This window comes from Protopterus annectens, chromosome 17.part0, assembly GCF_019279795.1.
Source record: "Protopterus annectens isolate FY-2018-M chromosome 17.part0, PAN1.0, whole genome shotgun sequence".
NCBI lineage: Eukaryota > Metazoa > Chordata > Ceratodontiformes > Protopteridae > Protopterus > Protopterus annectens.
Window position 1 is genome coordinate 613,036,404 of NC_056751.1, and position 21,487 is coordinate 613,057,890.

The 21,487-nt window shown below is 41.8% G+C and overlaps 1 protein-coding gene across 1 annotated transcript in view; it reads left to right on the forward strand.

The window, feature by feature from the left end:
* Positions 1 to 21,487, forward strand: part of LOC122791474 (hemicentin-1-like) — an 810,132-nt gene that overhangs the window by 536,679 nt on the left and 251,966 nt on the right. Inside the window, exon 14 of the mRNA XM_044059217.1 lies at positions 3,110 to 3,145. Coding sequence (XP_043915152.1) covers positions 3,110 to 3,145 — 36 coding nt within the window. The remainder of the gene's footprint in view (positions 1 to 3,109; positions 3,146 to 21,487) is intronic.

Sequence of the window (21,487 nt, forward strand, 5' to 3'; positions counted from 1 at the left end):
CCCGTAATGCTCAGGGAGGTTATGCTGCTCTTGAAAGGCATAGAGGGTAGACTTTTACCTGGCTAAAATAAGGTATCTGCCGTATCAAAACCTTAGCTGTGAGCCAGAAACCTTGTTCGGTGCTCTACTGCCATCTAGTGGCAAGTGAAGGTAACACCAATTAAAGTAACTAAACAGGATTAGTTAGATAGAGAAGCCAATAAGTGGGGGTGGGGGTAATGGCCTCAGGGTATATTCGCGAGTGTGCTGGCACTACTGATTCAAAGTAGCTATTGCTTATTTTAAACAGCAAAGTAGTAAAAATTAGAAGCTACAGGTTGCCACCTACACTGGTGAGGCTTTAGAGGGCCGTCCGCTTGTCCAGACAGTTAGGGAAGTGGACAGGATAATTCCCGAGTAGGATGATTAAACAAATGGGGAGACTGCCTGTGTATCAGCGCTTTTGTGTCCAAGCTGTAAAAGAACAGAAGGGGGAAAACAGGTTAAAATCACTGAAATACAGTGTAGATACAAGAAGAGAGAAGAAGAGAGAAATATGGTGTAGAGATAAGAAGAGAGAAGCAGGAGGGACAGGGATGTGAAGAGGAGCTGTGTATAGGTGGAGACTAGGGGAGGAAAGTAAAGAACAGTGGGGGAAGGGAGCAGACTAGGCCAGGAGAAGTAGGACTTGCTTGGGAGACAGGGAAACAGGAGTGATGGAGGGTGCAGTTGTAACAGTACAGAGTGTAGCAAGCATATAAGCAAAACAATTATAACAACTTTATGCTAACATGCTCAGAGTAAAACATACACTTGCCCTTCTAACAGTCAGGTCTGGATAAATAACTGTATTACTCTTAAAAATATCTGTTCTGTTAAGTGTAGCAACCAGCGCTACTGTGTTCTAAAGGACAATAATGGTATGAAGCAGTTTAGGTTACATATAGCAGTAAAGTTTTCCATAACAGGTTACATATAGCTCAGCAATAACATTTCTGTAACAGGCAGAAACAGCGTTACTAAACTCTTAATTCTACAAGTCAGCAAAAGAGTTAAAACAGTTTTTTAGCTGTGAGCAGTTAAATGAACAAACAAACAATTCATTTTGCAGTGTTAAATGCAAATTAGCTAACATACCCTTAACATATGCGTAAAACAGTAGTAAATGAAGGTAAGTACCTCCACTAGAATAGCGTCTAAAGACTAAATAGTACAAACAACAGATATCTATGCTACTAGTTCAAATAACATATCTACGCTACAGTTTATGTGGTCAATATTATTCTCTGAGCTAAGATAAGATAAACATTTCTATGCTACGAGTAAAATGCAGCAAGTAGCAGAAATTACACTTACTAGCAAGCACACCACGCGGAGGACCGGAGACGTCCTAGATAGGGAAATGGGAGTTTAAAAATGGCGCAACGAGTGCAGCCAAACATTTAAAGAGTTTGTATGGGAAAAAAGGGGCTAAGGGAGGACACAGCACGTGTTCTAGGGGGGTGGAGAAAACACTCCCTTTGCCCAGTTGCTAGTAGAAATATTCCACCTAGCCAAGGAGTCAGCCAGCAAGAAAGTGAAACACCAAATAGAACCAATCAGTAAACCATACTGGGACAGTTCTTTTCAGGTGAGTTTTGACTTATCTGGTAGAAATAAATATTGCTAAGTGTGAAAACAAAAAAGTCACTTTATTCAGAGTGACTTCTGCTCCCGTAATGCTCAGGGAGGTTATGCTGTTCTTGAACGGCATAGAGGGTGGACTTTTATCTGGCTAAAATAAGGTATCTGCTGTATAAAAACCTTAGCTGTGAGCCAGAAACCTTGTTTGGTACTCTACTGCCATCTAGTGGCAAGTGCAGGTAACACCAATTAAAGTAACCAAACAGGATTAGTTAGATAGAGAAGCCAATAAGTGGGGGTGGGGTAATGGCCTCAGGGTATATCCGCGAGTGTGCTGGCACTACTGATTCAAAGTAGCTATTGCTTTCAGACCAAGACTTTGAGTCATTGGTTCTCTGCAAAAAGTTGAGGCTACTCAGCCTACTGCATATGTTTCTGGGGGGTAAATGGCAAACAAATGTAAAACAAATAGATGTGAGATTCACCATTATGGAAGATACAAGTGGGAGTCCTTATACATGATCTGTCTTCTAATTGTACATTTCCCATTTGTAAGAAACAGAAAAATAACACCAGTAACAAATGAAAAAGCCTAATGCAGGTGAATCCAGCCAAACAAACACAAATATCAAGATAATGCCTCAGGAACCATGAGAAACTTATTAAAGTGTTATCATTGGTTTTTGAGCCATTCTGTTTCTGTTACAGAAACAACAACACACCTTTTTATTGTATGTAATTGTTTTCTCTCATGTATGTACACTTACTTATATTTTGTATTCCTTCTATCATGTAACTGTATTTTTATGCACAAGTCAAAACTGATATTAAATGTAGAGCTTTTCTCCCTGAACAGCCAGTGACAAGAGTTTTATCCCATTTGGACTTTCCTGGTAAACAAAGAAAAATAAATAAAACAAAGTAAATGCTTGTCTGCCCACAAAACCACAACACAAGGCAAGTGCTGACACCGAAGATGTAGTAGTAACAAGATGCCTGAGGGAACTCTACAATAGCAAGAAAGCTCTGAAATGTGGTGCTCATATGTCCTATTTATGCAAGCATGCTCTCATTCTCCAACAGACATATTTGCACAAGGAAGATATCCAAAAGCTTTTGTGTAATGAACAGGTGTCCAATATCCTTGGCAAGATATGTTCCATATAGCTTTATGCTACTGCAACAATGGTCTACTCATACATCGACTGTTATGGTTTGTTTCCACAACTGTGCTTTATAACCTACTACATGTACCAAATTGCTAGATAGAACTGAAATATTCTTCTTTTTCCACCTGAGGAGTAACTGATGTGACTTTAACAAGACAACTTAAGAAATGTATACAGACATATTAATGGCAAAACACCGTGTCTTATTTTAGTGTTATTGTAATTTCTTGTTTAGCTGTCCTGTAATTGTAAACATTTCTTTCTTTCTTTCTTTCTTTGTCCTGTAATTGTAAACATTTCTTTCTTTTTCTTTCTTTCTTTCTTTCTTTCTTTCCTAGATGTCACAGAAATAGAGAAAAGTAATATGGAGCGAGGTAAGCAACAGGAGAATGCAAGATACGCCATTATTAAATTCTTTTGGGGAAGAAATGCTTGTTTATAAATGTTCAGGAAATTATTTCTTTCATACTATGGGAAGTATTAGATTGACCCGAAAACAAAGCTCCATTTTAATTTATCTTTTTTCTGACAGTCCAGGAGGATTCACTTCTATTATAGTTGTGCAGCTGTGAGCAATGGCTTGTGTCAGGTCTATATTACAACATCAAATTCACAGGAGTTCGAATGTTGTAATATCGAACCCAAACATTCGAAATATGAAAATAGCAAAGCCACGGCTCACCATTTTTCTTCCCAGGGAAAAAAAATCAGTGAGCCATTTTCGGGGCTTTGCTATTTCCTCCACTATGGTGCGATCTCGGAGTTGGTATATTTAAGTGTAATTTTTTTTTTGTCACGGAACACTGATTTTTTTTCCCCTGGGAAAAAAATCACTGTTCTGCGTTTTCATTATCATTGGATTTCGAAGTTTACGGTCCGATATTGAAGTGTTTGAATTCGTGTGAGTTCAACGTTGAAATTAAGACCCCTTGTGTCAATGTGCATTGCACTATAAGCAGAATCAGTTTCTTTTCTTCTTTGTGCTCTCTTGATACATTTTATAACATGACACCAGTTTATCACACAGCAAAGTGCATGTCCTTGTTGGGATTTTATATGACGTGTCATGAAATGAAGGTAGCTACTTTGCTATTCAATGCATAAATCCAGATTAGGCGTTTCTTGGAATATTCAGGATTGGGGCCTTAAACATTTATATGACTGTCAATATGGTGTATGTGATAGCAGTACAATATTATTGGTGTCTAAATCATGTTAAGTTTCAATTGTCCCATTTCCATTCTAACATTACCACTATGAAAATCAGACGACTGATATAATAAATCATATAGGAAAGTGAATGTCATTGTAAAACAAATATTTACATTAGACACAAGCACCTAGATTGTTATGTTCAAGCTGAGTACAGAGCTTGACTAATGACCACTCTATCTATACCTCCCAGTTTTATCAACAACGTCAAGTCCTTCTACTTTAACATGAGCTAGTGGTGGCATAAACACTCTCCCTGTTTTCAAGGGGAGAAGGTTGAATAATGCCTAGAAATGTTTAATAAATCTTATTCATGTATGCAAATCTGTGCAATTAATTCAGGCATGTAGTTAATTTGGTAGAATTTAGGCATCAGAATTCAATTTGCTTAAGCATGTACTTTTCTAAATGCTTAGTAAAATCATGCTAGCTCTGTCATATAGAAGGGTAAAGCCATGACTATGGTCTAGGTGAAGTGAGATTGATTACCAGCTCAGACAACTGACGCAGCTAGCCAGGAGGATATTAATGTCTGTCCTGTGGGTGGAGGTGGATCCGGAGGGTTGAGCTTGTTGATACTGTACAGATTTCTTGAGGAAAGGACTGGGATGCAGATACATAGCCGGGGGGGGGGGGGGCATTAGGCTGATAAAGTACCAAAAGACTGCAGCCTTCAAAGTGGGTGTGGGATCACATGGGTGAGGGTCTCTTGTGGTGGTCTAGGGACATATATGTGTTTGCCCAGAACTGGAGTTACTTCAGTATAAATATCTTTGTAGCCAAGATGCCACTGAAGGCACAAAATTACCCTCATAGCAGCCTGAATATCATCCACCTCTGGGCAGCTCGCATCCTGATACGGGGAAGAAATCTTTATGTAAGGGAATGAATGGCCCATATCTGATTGGTGGAAGATTTGATGTTCAGTAGGCATAGAAGAAAATACAATTAGACAAAAATGTTTAGCAAAATCATTGTTTGACCAAAAATAATGAAATATATATTTAAACAACAAGGTCATGTCTACCTGAAATTTTTGTGATGCTGTTTGTATTAAAAATAATTTTATTCAGTTTTGGTTTATTATGTAATAGGATGTATTATAGAAAGCATGCATAGCTTTTCTACCTCTTCTTTGTTTAGATAAGCTTTATAGTGGTCAGATCATATTAATTAAAAAATCTATGTTGCTCAACATTGTGTGCTCAGATAAAGCACTGAAGAAAAACAAAGTTTTAAAACAGATTTACTTATTTAAGAGAGTATTTATTTTCCACTCTCTCTCTGAGTCCCCAAACCTGTTTTGGCATTTAGTAGTATTAGCTTACAAGCTAGGCACTGGAGCTATATGTTACTTTCCTTCTAAACTTCTAAGGATTATAGGTGTTAATCAAATGCTAGAATCCATAAAGTCCTAACCCAATCAGTATATTTAGTACAGGCCCATGTCTAGATCATCTGGTACCCTGAGGAGCTGCCCCACTCCTCTCAACTGAAAGATTAGGATAAATAAACTCAACTAATAAATTCATTCATTTAAGAGGCAGTGATATTACCCACAGCATCTCCAGTTAAAGTTGGGATTGGCATAATGGTTGAGGTGTTTACCTTAGAAACACAAAAGTACAGGGTTTGATTTTTCACCTTCAAAAGGGAATGGCTAGGCCTAAAATGTCCCACAGGGGCAGCTAGCCTATGAATCTATGAATCTATGAACTTATGAACCTATTACTAAACTTGCACCCCATTGGATTGTGCCCCCTCTAGCCTTTGCTTAGGACAGAAACCCCTTTATCCTCCCCTTGTTATGACTTTCAGAGTATATTTAATGCTAACAAAATTAATCAAGACTGCTGCATATGAAAAAGCAGATTCAGAATCATATTTTGCTACATTCTTTTCCATTATGTGAGAAAATAAAAAAATAAAACAAAGTAGCAAACCAAGTAACTGACCTCATTCTGGCTTTCCATTCGTAATGCAGCATTACATGTTATAAATGTGCATCATGCATGCTATAGGCAAATGCTGAGGTGTAGTCTTAAAGGGTGAGATTCCTGAATCAAAGAAGAAATGCTTCAACTATGTGTGGTCGTAAGTAGGTCTCACCTCGAGTTGCAACTCTGGAGCACATACAAGGAAAAGGAAATCAGGCTGCTGGAAGGAATCTAGAGAAAAGTCATCAGAAAGATCCATGGAATGGAGAAGAAAGATTTGACAAAACAGAAGGGAAGCTAGATCTGTTGTTATTTGACACATGAGATCAAAAGAGACGGGGTTGACATTATATTGGTGTAGAGGTTCATGTCAAGGAGATATAAAGGGGGTCATCCTGATAAGGAAGGGCAAAGGGTGAAGGTAACAGCCAGTTGTAGACAATAACTATTCCCTCCTTCATCTCCAAAGGTATTTCTTCACAGAAAGAAGAGGTAGAATGTGAAATGCATTTAAAGGTTAGACTGACTGCATAGGCATATTCTGTTCTTCTATCTTCAGATAAATAGTATGCAAATTGAGAATTCTGTCTGTAGGCACTGGAAAGAAGTCCTACATATGGCAGCAGCTGTTTATGGCGTCTCTACAGGAGATGATGTGACTCAACAGTATTGAAGAGATGGGAGGCTGTCTTCATCTCCTAACTCTCTTAAGTGTGTTGCAATAGAAAAATGTTATCTAAGGATTATCATAGGTAGTACTTATTCTGCTTAGAACCACAACATACACTTAATTCTCGTTTTATTTGTATTATGTTAACAAGGCTAGCCGATGAAAACAGTGGCTTAGCTGTATGGGTTTTATTCTTTGAAGGATGTAACAGCTGACCAGTTTCCAAAGCTTCAGGACACCTTCAATGTGTTCAAACTTGAGCAAAGCTGAAGAAAGAGAGCGATTTGGGGACTGAGCCCTTCACAGTTTCCATCCTATCAAAGAATACTCCTTTTCTGGGCTTTTGAGGATCAATGGTCTATTGCGCGGCAAATAAGTTCCCTTTGTGGTACTTCTAGCTTTTACATTTATGACAGAACCTAAACTTTCTATGAAATATATATTTTAAACCTAGGAAAAAGTGTTCTTTTAACTTTTATTCAGGAACATTACTTTTTACTTTTGTGGGGAAAAAAAATAAAACTTTTTTTCCTTTGGTGGAAAAAAATGACTTTTATAATACTTGTTTTGCCAGCTACTGCTGCTGCCAAACTTCCATGAGAATCAGGCAACTTCTTCAGCTTTACCATGGAACAACCTACCAGTTAATCAGTTTTTCCATCTTCTAGCCACAAAAAGAAAAAAAAATTAGTAGACTTTGCCACTACAGCAGGCTACTAAAGTGTTTCATCCACAGATGGCTGCCTGTGCTGTAGCCATTTCTGGTTCCTCAAACCATTCTTGTTCTTTGGCTCTATTTAGTGTAGTCCCTATAGCCCTCATGGACCAAGGATTAAGTACAACACCTGTGCTTTTTGGAAGGCAAATGACAACTACTCTTGGTGTTGGAAGAAGGAGTAGGGAACGCTGTACCTAGTCAGAATAGGGTGCCTGTCCTTAAGGAGGTCTTGTCTATCAAAGGAATGTCTGTTTCTTCAAAACTGCCTGCAAAAAGAACCAAAAAATTAAATATATTCCTTCTCATGTCTCAGTTACTTTGGACATAACTCATTTATTGGGATTAACTAAGAGTTTAGTTCAGGCTGTCAGCCTTTCCAGTTCATCTGTTTCTGATAAAATAAAAAATAATTCTTCATTTTTAAGGAGGTTTGAGATTTTGAACCATAAAATGACAGTGAAATGATAACTTCTGTTTTTTTTTTTTTTACCTCAGGTTTCTGATTCTGATGAAAGTGTGGGTTATGACAGTCCCTTCAAAGGATTTTCCAGAATGACTCAGTTGTTTCAGTGGTAACAAAATGGTATTCCTCTTTCTTTTAAGAGAAGTATGATTTGCTACAGTTGGCATTTCCTGGCAATGGAGGATGTATTTATTACAACCTGTAACTTGCCTAACAGCCAGCTGCTGACCCCTCTGAAGTAGATAGATTGCATTAATTTTCACAATCTTACAAGTTTTTATATTGTAATCTCAGATCAGACCTAATGGTAATTTGTGCTGTAAACCCAGCTACCGCCAAACATCTGGTAAATGCTAACCCCTCCCATTCTGACAAGGATGGGAAAGCTTTTGATAGATTTGGGAAAAAGTATTAGAATTCTCAACTATCAAGCTCATATGTTAAAGTTTATACCTGCCTCTTTTGAGAACATAAGGAACATGATTCATTAATACCTACATTACATGTACACAATCTATATTCAAGAACATCCCTACCGCATTTTTTGTGATTTCTAGCTCCTCAGAAAGATTACACTAAGTGTACATGTGTCTACACTTTGTGGTAACATTTATGAATCCTTTGCGATATTTAAGGCTGGAAGAAAATCAGTAGGAAAACTACAATTAGGAGGAAGAAGGTGTGAGTTATGCTTGTGTTGTCTGTTCACTCAGAATGATGTACAATTAGTGTAGGCTTTAATGAATCCAAGTGGTGGCATCTTTTTCTTCATCTGAGAACAAAAACATCCTTTGTGTAACCTTATTGTTTCTGTGTCTCATGTGGCTACCCACTCTTTGAAATGTGAATATAATTTGTCTGATATGACTTCCAGGGATATTGCCACTGGTAATGCTATGAGGAGGTTTGCTTGGCTGCATACTGCAAACCTAGCTGCAAATGTTAAATCTAAAATGTTGAATTCTGCCTTAGACAGACAGGCAGTTTTTTAGGCCATCTGCTCTAGAGTTCCTTAAAATGTGTGATGAGAGTGGCAGGCTAATTCAGGGAATTTCACAGATTTTTCATGCTCCTTCTCTTCCACGTTTTTCAATGGGTTTGATACTGTTACTACAACTTTTTACAAAAAGCAAAATAACCAGACGCAGCAAGCTAAAGGTAAGAAGAAAATAAAAAGTGATGGCAGGGATGTTCCAATAAGAATAATGGACAGTCCAACAAGTCTGTGTTTTACTTTCTGATTTCTCACTTTGGCAACATATAGCTTCAGACAGATGTTTCAGAAAGTGATCCATTAGGGACAGAGATGGCTGTGAGGCTCTCTAACTTCCTCCCTTCCAAGGGATTCCAAACTTTTCATTTCCCTCCTGTCATTCAGCCTCTGCTGATTCAGGGGATTATAGAAGAACTGTTTATTCAACAATATTTTTGGTGCCAAGGAAAGAAGCTTCATGGAGACCAGTTCAGAATCTTTCTTTTTTAAACCAGAATGCATTTTAATGTAAAAGCCATTGTGAGAAAAAGCAAAAATGGACTCGATCCACATTAAACCCTTTCTCTAGCACTCTGATTATGTCTGTTCATGCTTTTGATTATAGGCAATTATAGGCTTTTTGCCTAGAAATGTCTCATGATAATTCCGAAGGCATACAGATAATCAGGGCTGAATTAACAAGATAGTTGGTGGAAATGCATCTCCAGGCTTACACTGAAATAGGTTCCAATGTTTCTACTCTCATTTAGTTTGAAATCCTGTCTTATTGTCACACTTACTAAATAGGCTTCTTACTGTTTTCATCTTCACACCAATAAGACCCATAATCCAGCACTGCAGGTAACAGCAGGGACCTGTGCTTATCTCCCCTCCAGACCAGTAGAAGGTACACTTTTTTTAAAATGTGTGATGCAGATCTTTGCTGATACTTACCAGTGTATCCGATAGGCAAAGAGAATGGAAAAAGAGCCATGCTGGTGCTGCTTTATCTTCTGATGAAAGAGTAAATGTATACATCAAAAGCAGTCCTGAAAAGCTGGTGATTCTCTCTCTCATTTGGGATCAACACATTGTATCAACATTTGTTGAGGAACAGTTGTGCTTATTATTTACATTTACTTGCAGATTTAGAAAACAATAAATATCCTGTGTATTTAATGCCTTGTCAGTTAATGGAATGGAAATGGGGTGTACAGTGTAACTGTGTGTGTGATGCATTAAGGTGATCTTTCACTTTAGATAGTCATTGCTCTTTCTCCACTGTTTAGTGGTGTAGTTAGCGTGTTTAAGTAAGGGGGTGTGGAATACCAAAAGACTTGCATACTGCAATAAAGATTCATTTTAATATTGGTTGCTCTGATTGTTTGGGTTTAGTTGATTGCCATTTGATGTAAACTACACACAAAGCCTCCAGCAACCAGGAGAGCATATATATTATATAAGGACACCTAATGAAAGAAAGGATCTGTACAATAATCAATATTTAATCCATCTACAGATTTTTCCTAAACCTTTTTTCAGTTGATGAAGTACATTCCCATGGCTGCATTGCCATTGGATCAGAATGCCAGATTGCGGAATGAGTAGGGGAGAGGGTCGACTCATTTACCTTTAAGCTCTCTTTGATTCATTCTACACGGCTTGTAATCAGAAGTCATTTTGCTTCAAGTTTAGGGAACTCTACCACAGGTACATGATAATAAACAAGCCCCGGGATTCAGTAAACCCTACACGGAGTGTAGGAATAGTGCAGCAGCTGCTGCACTGCATGTGGCCGCCAAGAGATTCAGTAAAGGGCTCCCAGGACATGCATGAGCACTCCTACACTATTCCTACATGGACACCACTGCCTAATGCTAATTACCTCATTTGCTGGTGAAAACCATGCAAATGAGGTGAATTAGCGATTCAGCAAGCAAGCAGGTGTCCGTGCAGGAATAGTGTAATAAGCAGAAGTGTGGTCAGTTACTAGGTGAACACATTTCTGCAAATTAGAAAATGGAGGCATGACAGCTTGAAATAAAACATATATTATATTTATTAGGCATGCCAATGGCCAAATATATGGTCATTGGCATGATAAATAGTTTAAATTTTTTAAAATAAAACCTTTTTTTTCAGGGCTGATCTCTGCCATTTAAGCATAGGGCAGCGGCGCACAAACATGTTCATGCCAAAAAAAAAAAGGGGGGGGGGGGTCAATTTTTACAGAAATCTACATTTTGCCATTATAGTTAAATGGCATGCAGAATGAAAACAATACCAGGGAATAGTGGTTGCTAAGGGGAAAGGCCCAATGTAAGTGTGGTAACTATGGAGTAAGGCAGTGGTGTATGCAAATGAGGGGATTTATACTGAATCACAAATTTCTTCTAAGTGTCAGACTGCACCTAACCGTGTAGGTACTCTAAGACCACTGTGTAGACAGGAGGGGCAGCTAACATGAAAAGGGGGTGTGTCATTCTTAAGCACATTGGATCTCAGTGGCCCGTGTTTGCTCTTAGCTAAGCACAGCAAAGGAAGGGTGTGTGTCTGGGGCTATATGGTTTTATTCCATAAAATGCAAAGTGTGTTCACATCCAGCAGAGAGTCAGTTCTGCTTAAAAGTGTTTACTGTAGCTAAATGGGTATGTGCAGTGTGCACTGGGCCTAAAACAAAAAAAAAAAAAACAGGAAATAGCAGAACTGTTTACAATTGAGCAATGGGTATGCGTGATGCACATTGGGGCATAAACGGGGAGGAAATGGGAAGGGGAAATAGCAGAAGGAAGGCATTCAAGGAGAACAATCATAGTTGGCAGGTGGAATGTATCAGAATCAGCCAATTACACAGGCAGCAGCCCAGCACACTGGTATAAACTATGCAAACACCTTTCAGTCTGTTTTTTCCCACAAACTCTACACCATTGGTGTACACATTCAGGGGAATTTTAAACTGACAAAACTAACAAAACATGTTAGGGGCTGCTTTTGCTTTGATCTATCAGTATGTGCTAGAGACTGAGGGTGGTGAGGAGGATAATGCTGACAACCAACTGAGACCGAGGAGAAGGAGAAAAAGTGTTCAGACCCAAGGTAACCTACCAAGGGCTACATGATCTGGAGATAGTAGAACACTACAGGGAGGACAGGGACATACTTCAGCAATTTGTTGAGCTGTGCCGGCCTCACCTCAGACCCAAAACCAACAGAGGGGAATCCATCCCAGTGGATACTAAGGTATGTGTAGCCTTAAGAATACTAGTTATGGGTATTTGCCAAAGACCAACTGGAGATATCATGGGGGTCTCACAGACATCTGCATCCAGGATACTCCTCCATTTCCTGGATACCATGTGACCACATGCTGCTGAGCACATTTAATTCCCCAGCACCAGTGAGGAGAGGACCTGCAATATGCATCTCTTCCACCATGTAGCAGAACACCCTGAGGTACTGGGTGCCACAGACTCATGCACATCTACCTAAACTGCAAGGGGTTCCACTCCATCAACTGCCAGGTCGTGTGCGATGCCCAGGGCATTATCATGAATGTGTGTGCTGGCAGCCCTGGAAGCTATCACAACTCCTACATCTGGCATTTGTCACAGCTGTACCAGGTGTTTGCCAGTGGGGACATCCCATATGGCCATCTGGTGGGGGATGTTGGCTAAGCACTGAAGCCATGACTGATGACACCCATCAGAAATGCACACAAACCCACACAAGAACACCATAATGAGACACACGCACAAACCAGAATCATTATAGGGTCTGTGTTTGTGATGCTCAAGTCACGGTTCCACTGCCTTGACATATCTGGTGGAGCCTTGCAGTATTCTCCAGCCACATGTGCACACGTGTTCATTGTATGTGCCATGCTACACAATATGATCCTGCAGAAACAACTGCAGCAGGAGCAAAACTGGGTAGGGCCACACAGCCCCCCACCATTGCCAAGGTCTCCACAGGCACAGAGGAACTCGTAGGAGGAACATCCTGAGCCTGCTCCTGTATGCAGATGGAGGCATGCCCAGTATGCCCTGTGCTTGGCAAAGAGGCAACCCATAGCATGTAACGTTGACACTGTATGGCCCGAGGGACTGATCTCTCTCTGACTCACACACACAGTAAAATAGTAAAATGAATGCCAAACATCACCCCACCTATACCTTACCATGTATAGGCACTGTACTACTTGCGTCTGACATAGTCAGCCCTCAAGCACCATCCTCACAACAGCCTCAGGCACAAGGTAAGTCAGTCTCTTTAACAAAATAAATGAATGGAGTGGAATGTTCTGATAGCATATCTATGGTATTGATTCAAGCATGCAAGGGAATTGGGGTGGCTTACTGGGGTAGCAGCAGACAACTGACAGCTCTGTGGGACAGCAGGAAGTGTATTCCCAGTACAGGCCAACCCACACTATGCAGTACCACCCTAGTTGACAAATACCACTGCAGTATATGTGGTGAGCCAAATAACTGGGTGGTCATAGGTCACATACATGGATGTCAAAGTGGGGCTCCCATACCCATCCCCAGCCTCACCTAGCAGATCAGCTGTAGAAAACAATACAGAAATGTCTGGAAAGGCCCCCACATGGCAACATCCATGAAATCCCCACCTACAGACTTTGATACACTGATATCACAGCAGGTCTGGCAGTGGCAGTAAGGCTTTGAAAGGCAAGAAGTCTGAAATTACAAAGCTTATGCCAGAACAATCTGACCTGTGGTTGATACTGTTATGCCTGCAGTCTCAAAGATAGGGACTCCAATATGCTAAATGGGACGAAGATGTTAAGCAAATATTAGTGCAGTCTCTGCAAATGTGTATTGTGTACAGATGTGTCAACCCTCCCACAGTCCCATAGAAATGCAGTAACATGTCCCTAGAATTAAGCAGCATCCAGCCATCAACTAGAGTGATCAGCACAAATAGAAAGCAATTGTCAGTAACACCCACAGTCAACTTACTGGTGCCATCCCAAGTTAGTCCACTGCCAGCAGCCTGGGAACATATAATCATCAGAATGCTCTGTCTAGCTACAGATGGCTTAAATCTATCACACCTGGCTTATAGGTCTGTGGCAAATACCCATGCTTCACTCACAGTGCCCTGCTAAGGAGTGTCATGGGGTCCATAACCACAACATAACACAGTCTACAAAATGCAAAGAAAAGCCATGTTGCTAACTGCTAGCAGAAAAGCTGCCAGTGTCAGAGAGCCAGAAATCTGGACAAAGCCATGACTAATGGGGTGAAAAAGGTCCAAAGAGAAAGACACCTTTGAAATACTACTCTAATAATGTCATAAAGTTGGATATGCTCCAAACCAACGGACTTCTCTCTGGTTCAGCAATCACAAAAACCAATAAATCCCAGAAAGCATGAACTTTTATTAAGCACAACACGCAGGCTTTTCATTGGTATCACTCCCAACTTCTTCAGAAAATGGAAACAGCGTCACTCATTAACAGCTTGTAGCTCCTGTGCAGATGATCTTTCCTGAGGACCAAACTGAAGTGGTTATTCTGGGCTTTCTAAGTTTCATCAGGACTTTCGCCACATCCCGTTTATAAATGACGTTCGTTCCTTCCAAAGCAGTTGTTCTTAGATTTAAGTGGCACCGAGTTCTGAATACACAAACAATGCAAACTGAAGTGGTTATTCTGGGCTTTCTAAGTTTCATCAGGATTTTTCCCACATCCCATTTATAAATGACATCCTTTCCTTCCAAAGCAATTGTTCTCAGATTTAAGTGGCACCGAGTTCTGAATACACAAACAACATTGGTAACAATAATGTCCAAAGCCACATCACATTTTGGCGATGTGGCTTTGGACATTATTGCTACCAATGTTGTTTGTGTATTCAGAACTCGGTGTCACTTAAATCTGAGAACAATTGCTTTGGAAGGAACGGATGTCATTTATAAATGGGATGTGGGGAAAGTACTGATGAAACTTAGAAAGCCCAGAATAACCGCTTCATTTTGGTCCTCAGGAAAGATTATCTGCACAGGAGCTAGAAGTTGTTAATGAATGACGCTGTTTCTGTTTTCTGAAGAAGTTGGGAGTGATACCGATGAAAAGCTTGCGTGTTATGCTTAATAAAAGTTCATGCTTTCCGAGATTTATCGGTTTTTGTGATTGCTGAACCACAGAGAAGTCCGTTGGTTTGGAACGTATCCAGCTTTGGTTTCTACATAGTTTTCCTTTCTGTTGAGTTTGTTTTGAATGTTATAAAGTTGATGGAATGATTGTAGTAACATGGAATGTCTGATGGGTACAGAGTCTGAAACTGCAATTTCAGCTGTCACGTAATATCTGACTTCAACCCTGAGTGACCTGCAAAACACTTTTGCTTGCAAACTACACTAGTTTGGGTAACCAACAAGATATGAGTCATGAATGTGGACATTCTGTGATACTCTGTACAGTTGACAGGCAGGGCTAGGAGTCTAAACATGGGAATGCACTCATTGCAGGCAGTCCTAACCCCGGAAGATGGTGACATGTCTGCAGCCACAGAACCCTAGCCCACAGCCATGGGGAGTAACACACCCTTCCCTGATCACTCATCCTATGCAACATCCTGACCCCAAAATGTGGCCATCCAAGAAAAATGAGGTGGGGCCATACATATATGTGAGACACACGCACACCTCCAGGCTGGTCAAACAGTCTGACACACACAAGACCCTCCAAGTGCAGTCAACCTTTGAGAAGACCTCTATGCAAAGTACTGGTAGCTATAGGCAAACATATCCAACCCCAGGACACCCACCATATCTTATCCCCTACAAATCTATTCGGAGTCTGCCTGTCACCCTGATCCTGTCTGACTTATATTACCCAACCTTGGACTGGAAATCAGACAAGGCCAGAACAGAAATGCACAGAGATTCCACTACTGTAATATATCACCAAGGTGCCGGACCATTTCTGCAGCTCCAGCAGTCAATTGCACTTAGGCACACCTCTCAACAGACTGGATTGTGCAAGAATGCCTAGCATTTGGCCCATCATTTTGCTGTGTGCATCATCCATCCTGTATTCCTCTGGTAAATCACTGTGATGATCTGAGGAGGTATGTCATAAGGTACTGAAACAATACATGACAGTGTCAAATGCCATATATGTCAGATGTCTGCTAAAAGATGCCCTGTAACTCTAGTAACCCATATATTACTGACAGAAATAGCCACAATCACAGTATGGCCCGTTGTCTCCCCATTCTGATAGGCTATCTCCAGATATCCTGCACCAACAGATTGAGAGGTATGGCTGTAGCACAAAACAAACTGGACTGGAGCACAACAATCCATGGAATGGAGTCCCACATGTACCATAGAAGGTCACACTGGGCATGCTCATACACTTAGAGAAATGTCAGTAGGATCTAGGAATGAACAGGTCTTCCCCACCCAGTGCACTTCCTATTGCCCTACTTTAGCAGTCCTGAAGATGTTTGTCACCATAAAAGTCCCTTTTGTCAGGCCTCAGCCCTATAAGGTCTGTGGCATGTGCGATGACTGTGTAACACTATAGTACACATAACTAGTTAGGTAGGAGTTCTAATCTCAGTCCAGGCAAATGTAAAAGTGTGTGTGTGTGTGTGTGTGTGTGTGTGTGTGTGTGTGTGTGTGTGTGTGTTTAGAATTTAAAGCTTTTGGGTACATACAAACCCAGTACACTTCCCCTTTCCCTACTTTAGCAGTCCTGCAGATAGCAATCACTGTAGACATCCTTTTCTGCAGGCCTCAGCCCCATATGCTCTGCGGTGTGTATGATAACTGTGAAACACTATAGAAGAAACAACTAGTTAGGTAGGAGTTCTAATCTCAGTCATGGCAAATGTAAAAGTGTGTGTGTGTGTGTGTGTGTGTGTGTGTGTGTGTGTGTGTGTGTGTGTGTGTGTTTAAAAGTTAAATCTTTTGGGTCCATTCAAACACAGTACATTTCCCCTTTCTCTACTTTAGCATGCCTGCAGATATCAGTCACCTTAGAAATCCCTTTCATTAGGACTCAGACCCATAAGCTCTGTGGTGTTTGCGATAATTGCATAACACTATAGTGCAAATAACTAGTTAGGTAGGAGTTCTAATCCTAGATCTGGCAAATGTGTGTGTGCAAGTGTGTATATGTATAGTATAAAGTATTTTTTGGCCTTTCTCACCCTGCATATCACCCATTGCCATACTTTACAAGGGCTGGTGATGTTCCTCACCTTAGAAGTAGCTTTGGACAACTTTCATCCTATAAGCTCAGTGGCACATGTGATAAATGTGTAACACTGTAGTAACAATAAATAGATAGGTAGGAATTCTAATCTCAGTCTGGGCAAGAGTGTGTGTGTGTGTGTGTGTGTGTGTGTGTGTGTGTGTGTGTGTGTGTGTGTGTGTGTGAACAGTATCCTGTCTGTGGGGGGGGGGTTGCTGTGTTTGTGTGAGAACCATTTCCATTGGGAAGCAGGTTTTTCTACCTTTTGCTGTTGCCCATGCAGTACATATCCCAGTGTCCACATTACAAGCCCACATTTGTCCTCCACTGTAGAGGGACTGGTAGACACTCTGCAGCCCTATAAGCATTGTGCCATTTGCAATAGCTATGTGACAGTACGGAATAGATAACAAGATAGGCTACCAAGTTAATCTTTGGATATCACTCCCCACTCAGGAATCATACACAAACACACTCAGATAGGCAGCCACCCCTACATTAGTAGGTGGCCTGCAAACCAGTTCATAGATAGAACCCACAGTGTGAAAGCAGTGGACCCCATGTCAGACTGGGGAACAGTCACAAATAGAGTCCCACAGGTTGTGGACCTGGATTCCTTAATGTTTGGGATCCACACCTCTGAAGAACAGCACAATACAAAGGCACCCTGGCTGACGTTTGCAGATGACTGCAAGGTGGGTGCTATTATTACCTTCTAACGTGAGGTTGACATCCTTCACAAAGGCCTCTCTGAGACCTATGACTGTTGTCAGAACCCTCGATATAAGCTCAATGCCAGATGATGTGCCGCCATCCCCTTTGGGTATATCATGGTTCCCATAAAGTAATACATTGATGGTAGTCCACTGAACACTGATGTTGGTAAAATGGAACTGGGAACACAGGTTGACAATGAGCTCTATGGTGACCACCACAGTGCCACTGTCTTCTGAAATTCCTTCCATGTGTCACTTCTCCTGACTCAGGGTGTTTAATCTGGGAAGTAAAAGGACAGTGCTTCCCTGTACACTCCCCTCAGTAGGCCAATCAATGTGTACAATGGCCCATTTGCCATGTACCCCACTGAACACCAGCAACACCAGGAGAGGCTGCAACTGTACCTCACAAAGAGGATCTTAGGTACTACACACTTGCCCCATATGGGCAGACTCCAATAACTGCAATGAATCTCTGTCTCATATTGGCTACTTAGGTGTGATCGCTGCCTGACATACACAGCCATGTCTGACCCAACCCTGTCAGGAATGCTACATCCAAGGAAACCAATCTATTCACACAACATGCCCCAGATACCTCAACCCCATCCTCACAATCAACAGGACATGCTGGAGGGACAGGTTCACAACCCAGAGACTGGCCACGCTTTTGAACAGACACCACATACATGTCAAGTCGAGAACATCACTTGCCCTCTTCAAGAAAAATCAGGAGGAGTGGATGAGGAATAGAATACCCACCCTGGGGATCACTCCAGTGACTATACTCAGTAGACACACTGGGGAGTATCATCAGGTGGCATGATGCCAGTGTATTCCCATGGGCTACCCTTGTAAAGCCTCCATGGCCATTTGCCACGTACACACCTATGACTCTTTGAACCTCTGGATATCAGTACTGTCAAATGTGTGTGTACATTAGTGTGTCTGAAAATGTTTGTGAGTGTGTAAACATGTGGATGAAAGTAGGTGGTGGTCCTTCTCACCCAGTACAACTACCATTGCCATACCTTACAAGTGCTGTAGATGTTATTCACTATATAGATACCTTGGGACACTCCACAAGCTATAAGCTCTGTGGTGTATGCGGTAGCTGCATAACACTATAATACCAATAACCACATAGCTAGGGTTCTAATGAGTCCTGGCGAATGTGTTTGTGTGTGTGTGTATTATTGTGTGTTACTATGTATATGTGTAGATTACAGTATTTTGTGGCCTCTCTCACCCAGTACATCACCCATTGTCATAATTTGCAAGGCCTGGTGATGTCTCTCTCCTTAGAAGTACCTTTGGACAAGTGTCACTCCATAACCTCTGTGGCGTATGCGATAAATGCGTAACAATAAATAGATGGGTAGGGGTTCGAATTTTAGTCCTGGCAAATGTTTGTGAGACAAGAGTATATTGTGTGTGTGTGTGTGTGTGTGTGTGTGTGTGTGTGTGTGTGTGTGCGCGCATTGGTGTGTATAGCAGTGATTGTGAGTGTGTAGACTTGTATGATGCACTATTATGAGTACACTCACACCCAGTACACCCACCATTGCCATACCCCACAAGGCCATGTGATGTTATTCACCTTACAGGTACCTTGTAACACTCATCACACTAGTAGCCCTGTCTATGCCACCTGCAATAATCGCATAATAGTGTGGTACCACAAATTGATGGTAGGCATTCCAAACACAACACTGGCAACTGTGATCCTGTGCTTACGTATTTGTGTGTGTGTGTGTGTGTGTGTGTGTGTGTGTGTGTGTGTGTGTAAACAGTATTCTCTGTGTGTTTGGTTGACACAATATCCTCTGGGGTTGAGGGCATATGAAACTGAGGTGTGTTCCACCCACCACACTTACCATTGTCCATTATACTAGAGCTGATGTCAACCTCCATAGACTCAGATACAACCCTTCTGCCCTATAATCTGTGAGACACATGCAAGAACTGTTACACAGACCTGGAAAATGTGTGCAGATACAGTTGTACCCCAACAATGACATGATTGATGTGTTACTACACTGCCAGACCTTTTGTTGGTGATGTCTGCAGTTCACTTCCTGCTGAGACACAGGCACCTGGAACACAAACAGAATACAGCATGTGAGAACACATTTGTTTAGTGTTACTAACACCAATAATGCATCATGGCTGAAAAGGTACACACACACTCTGATGTGAACCTATTACAAATGCCAGATGACAGCAGCTTACACAGCATTAAATAGCTACACTCTACTAAATTCACCCTGTGCAGCGGACCCATATAAGCATGTCCCTGCATCAATGGTATGGATGGCATGGATGTGGCACAGGTATCATTATATGCACACAGTGTTGTGTGGGTTTGCCAGAAGCCTAGGCTGGGCCACACGGTTGACATCATGTGTGTGTGTGTTTGGGGGGTGTTCATTAAATGGGCAGTGCAGGGGGTGGTGTCTGTGTGTTTGGAGGTGACTTTTCTGATGGTGATGTGCGTGTATGTTTGTATGCACACAGTCACACCATGTGGGCGTCCTACAAGTGGGTATTTTGGACAGCTGTAGGCCATACATGGCAGGGTGTACAGTTCACCATCTCTGACCACGGACGCAGGAGCTGGGCCTGCTAAGGGTATCACTGGCACCACAATGACCGAGTCCAGATGCAGTACTACTCCCCATTGGTGACTGCTGCCTGCTGGATCCGCATCCCTGTTGGGACCAACTAGGATCACGTGCCCATGGCCTACTGCATTGTGCATGGACATCACATCCCCTTCAGTAGTGCTGGTGGTACTACCAGCATGGGAATGCAATGGTCAGTCCACCAAATGCTCAAGCATAGATATTAAGAAGTCGAGGAGTGCCAAGCTCCCCCCACCACCATCTATCCATGACCCCAGTATGCTCACAGATGGGTGCAGTGAGTTCATATTGCCACAGACACCAGGGACGTGCTCATCCATCACCCTGCATATATGTCTGGTATTATGTTCATTACATGCCTGTGCCCCCATGACAGCTGAAAACATGTGTCTGGTGACTGCTGCCATGGCACTTGCAACAGGGACATGACAGGCTGCAGTCCTCCTCCAAGCACCCCTGCACATCTGTCTGTGTGGGACTTAACCAGTACTCTGGCTATGGCTAGTGCCTGCACCCTCACTTGTCATAGTCACCACAGTAGCCTGTTCCATGCCACCTCCCACTAACTGTCCATTATCTGCGGCCAGTGGTGACAGGGTATATGTGGCCATTGTGACTGTGTGCGGGGAAGGGGTTGACAATAGTGGTATGCCAACTGATGGCACAGCATCAGCCCCTGAAAACCCGAAGTGTGCCTCAATATGAGTATCATCATGGTCAGATTCTGCAGAGACAATGGCATCAGTATCAGAGCGGGAGGGACAGCAGCCACCATGTCCACATGTGAGGGAAAAACAGCATATGTAAATTACTACTGGCACTATAAGGTTTGCTGGTATACACACATGCACACACACACACACACACACACACACACACACACACACACACACACACACACACACACACACACACACATGCACACACAGGTGAGGTGCCTCAAAGGCATTACACAGAGCTCACATTATTCGACTGGGTGCATTCATGACACACAGTCAGACAATAACATACACACTCTGGACAGACCCTCAGCATCATTCAGTGCAGCCCTTTCCAGTTAATGTTACTACTAATATAAACCTCTGGGATACATGAGTGGTGTTAGTAGATGATGGCCCTTCACCTAGCCCACTGCACCCATGTAAATTATTC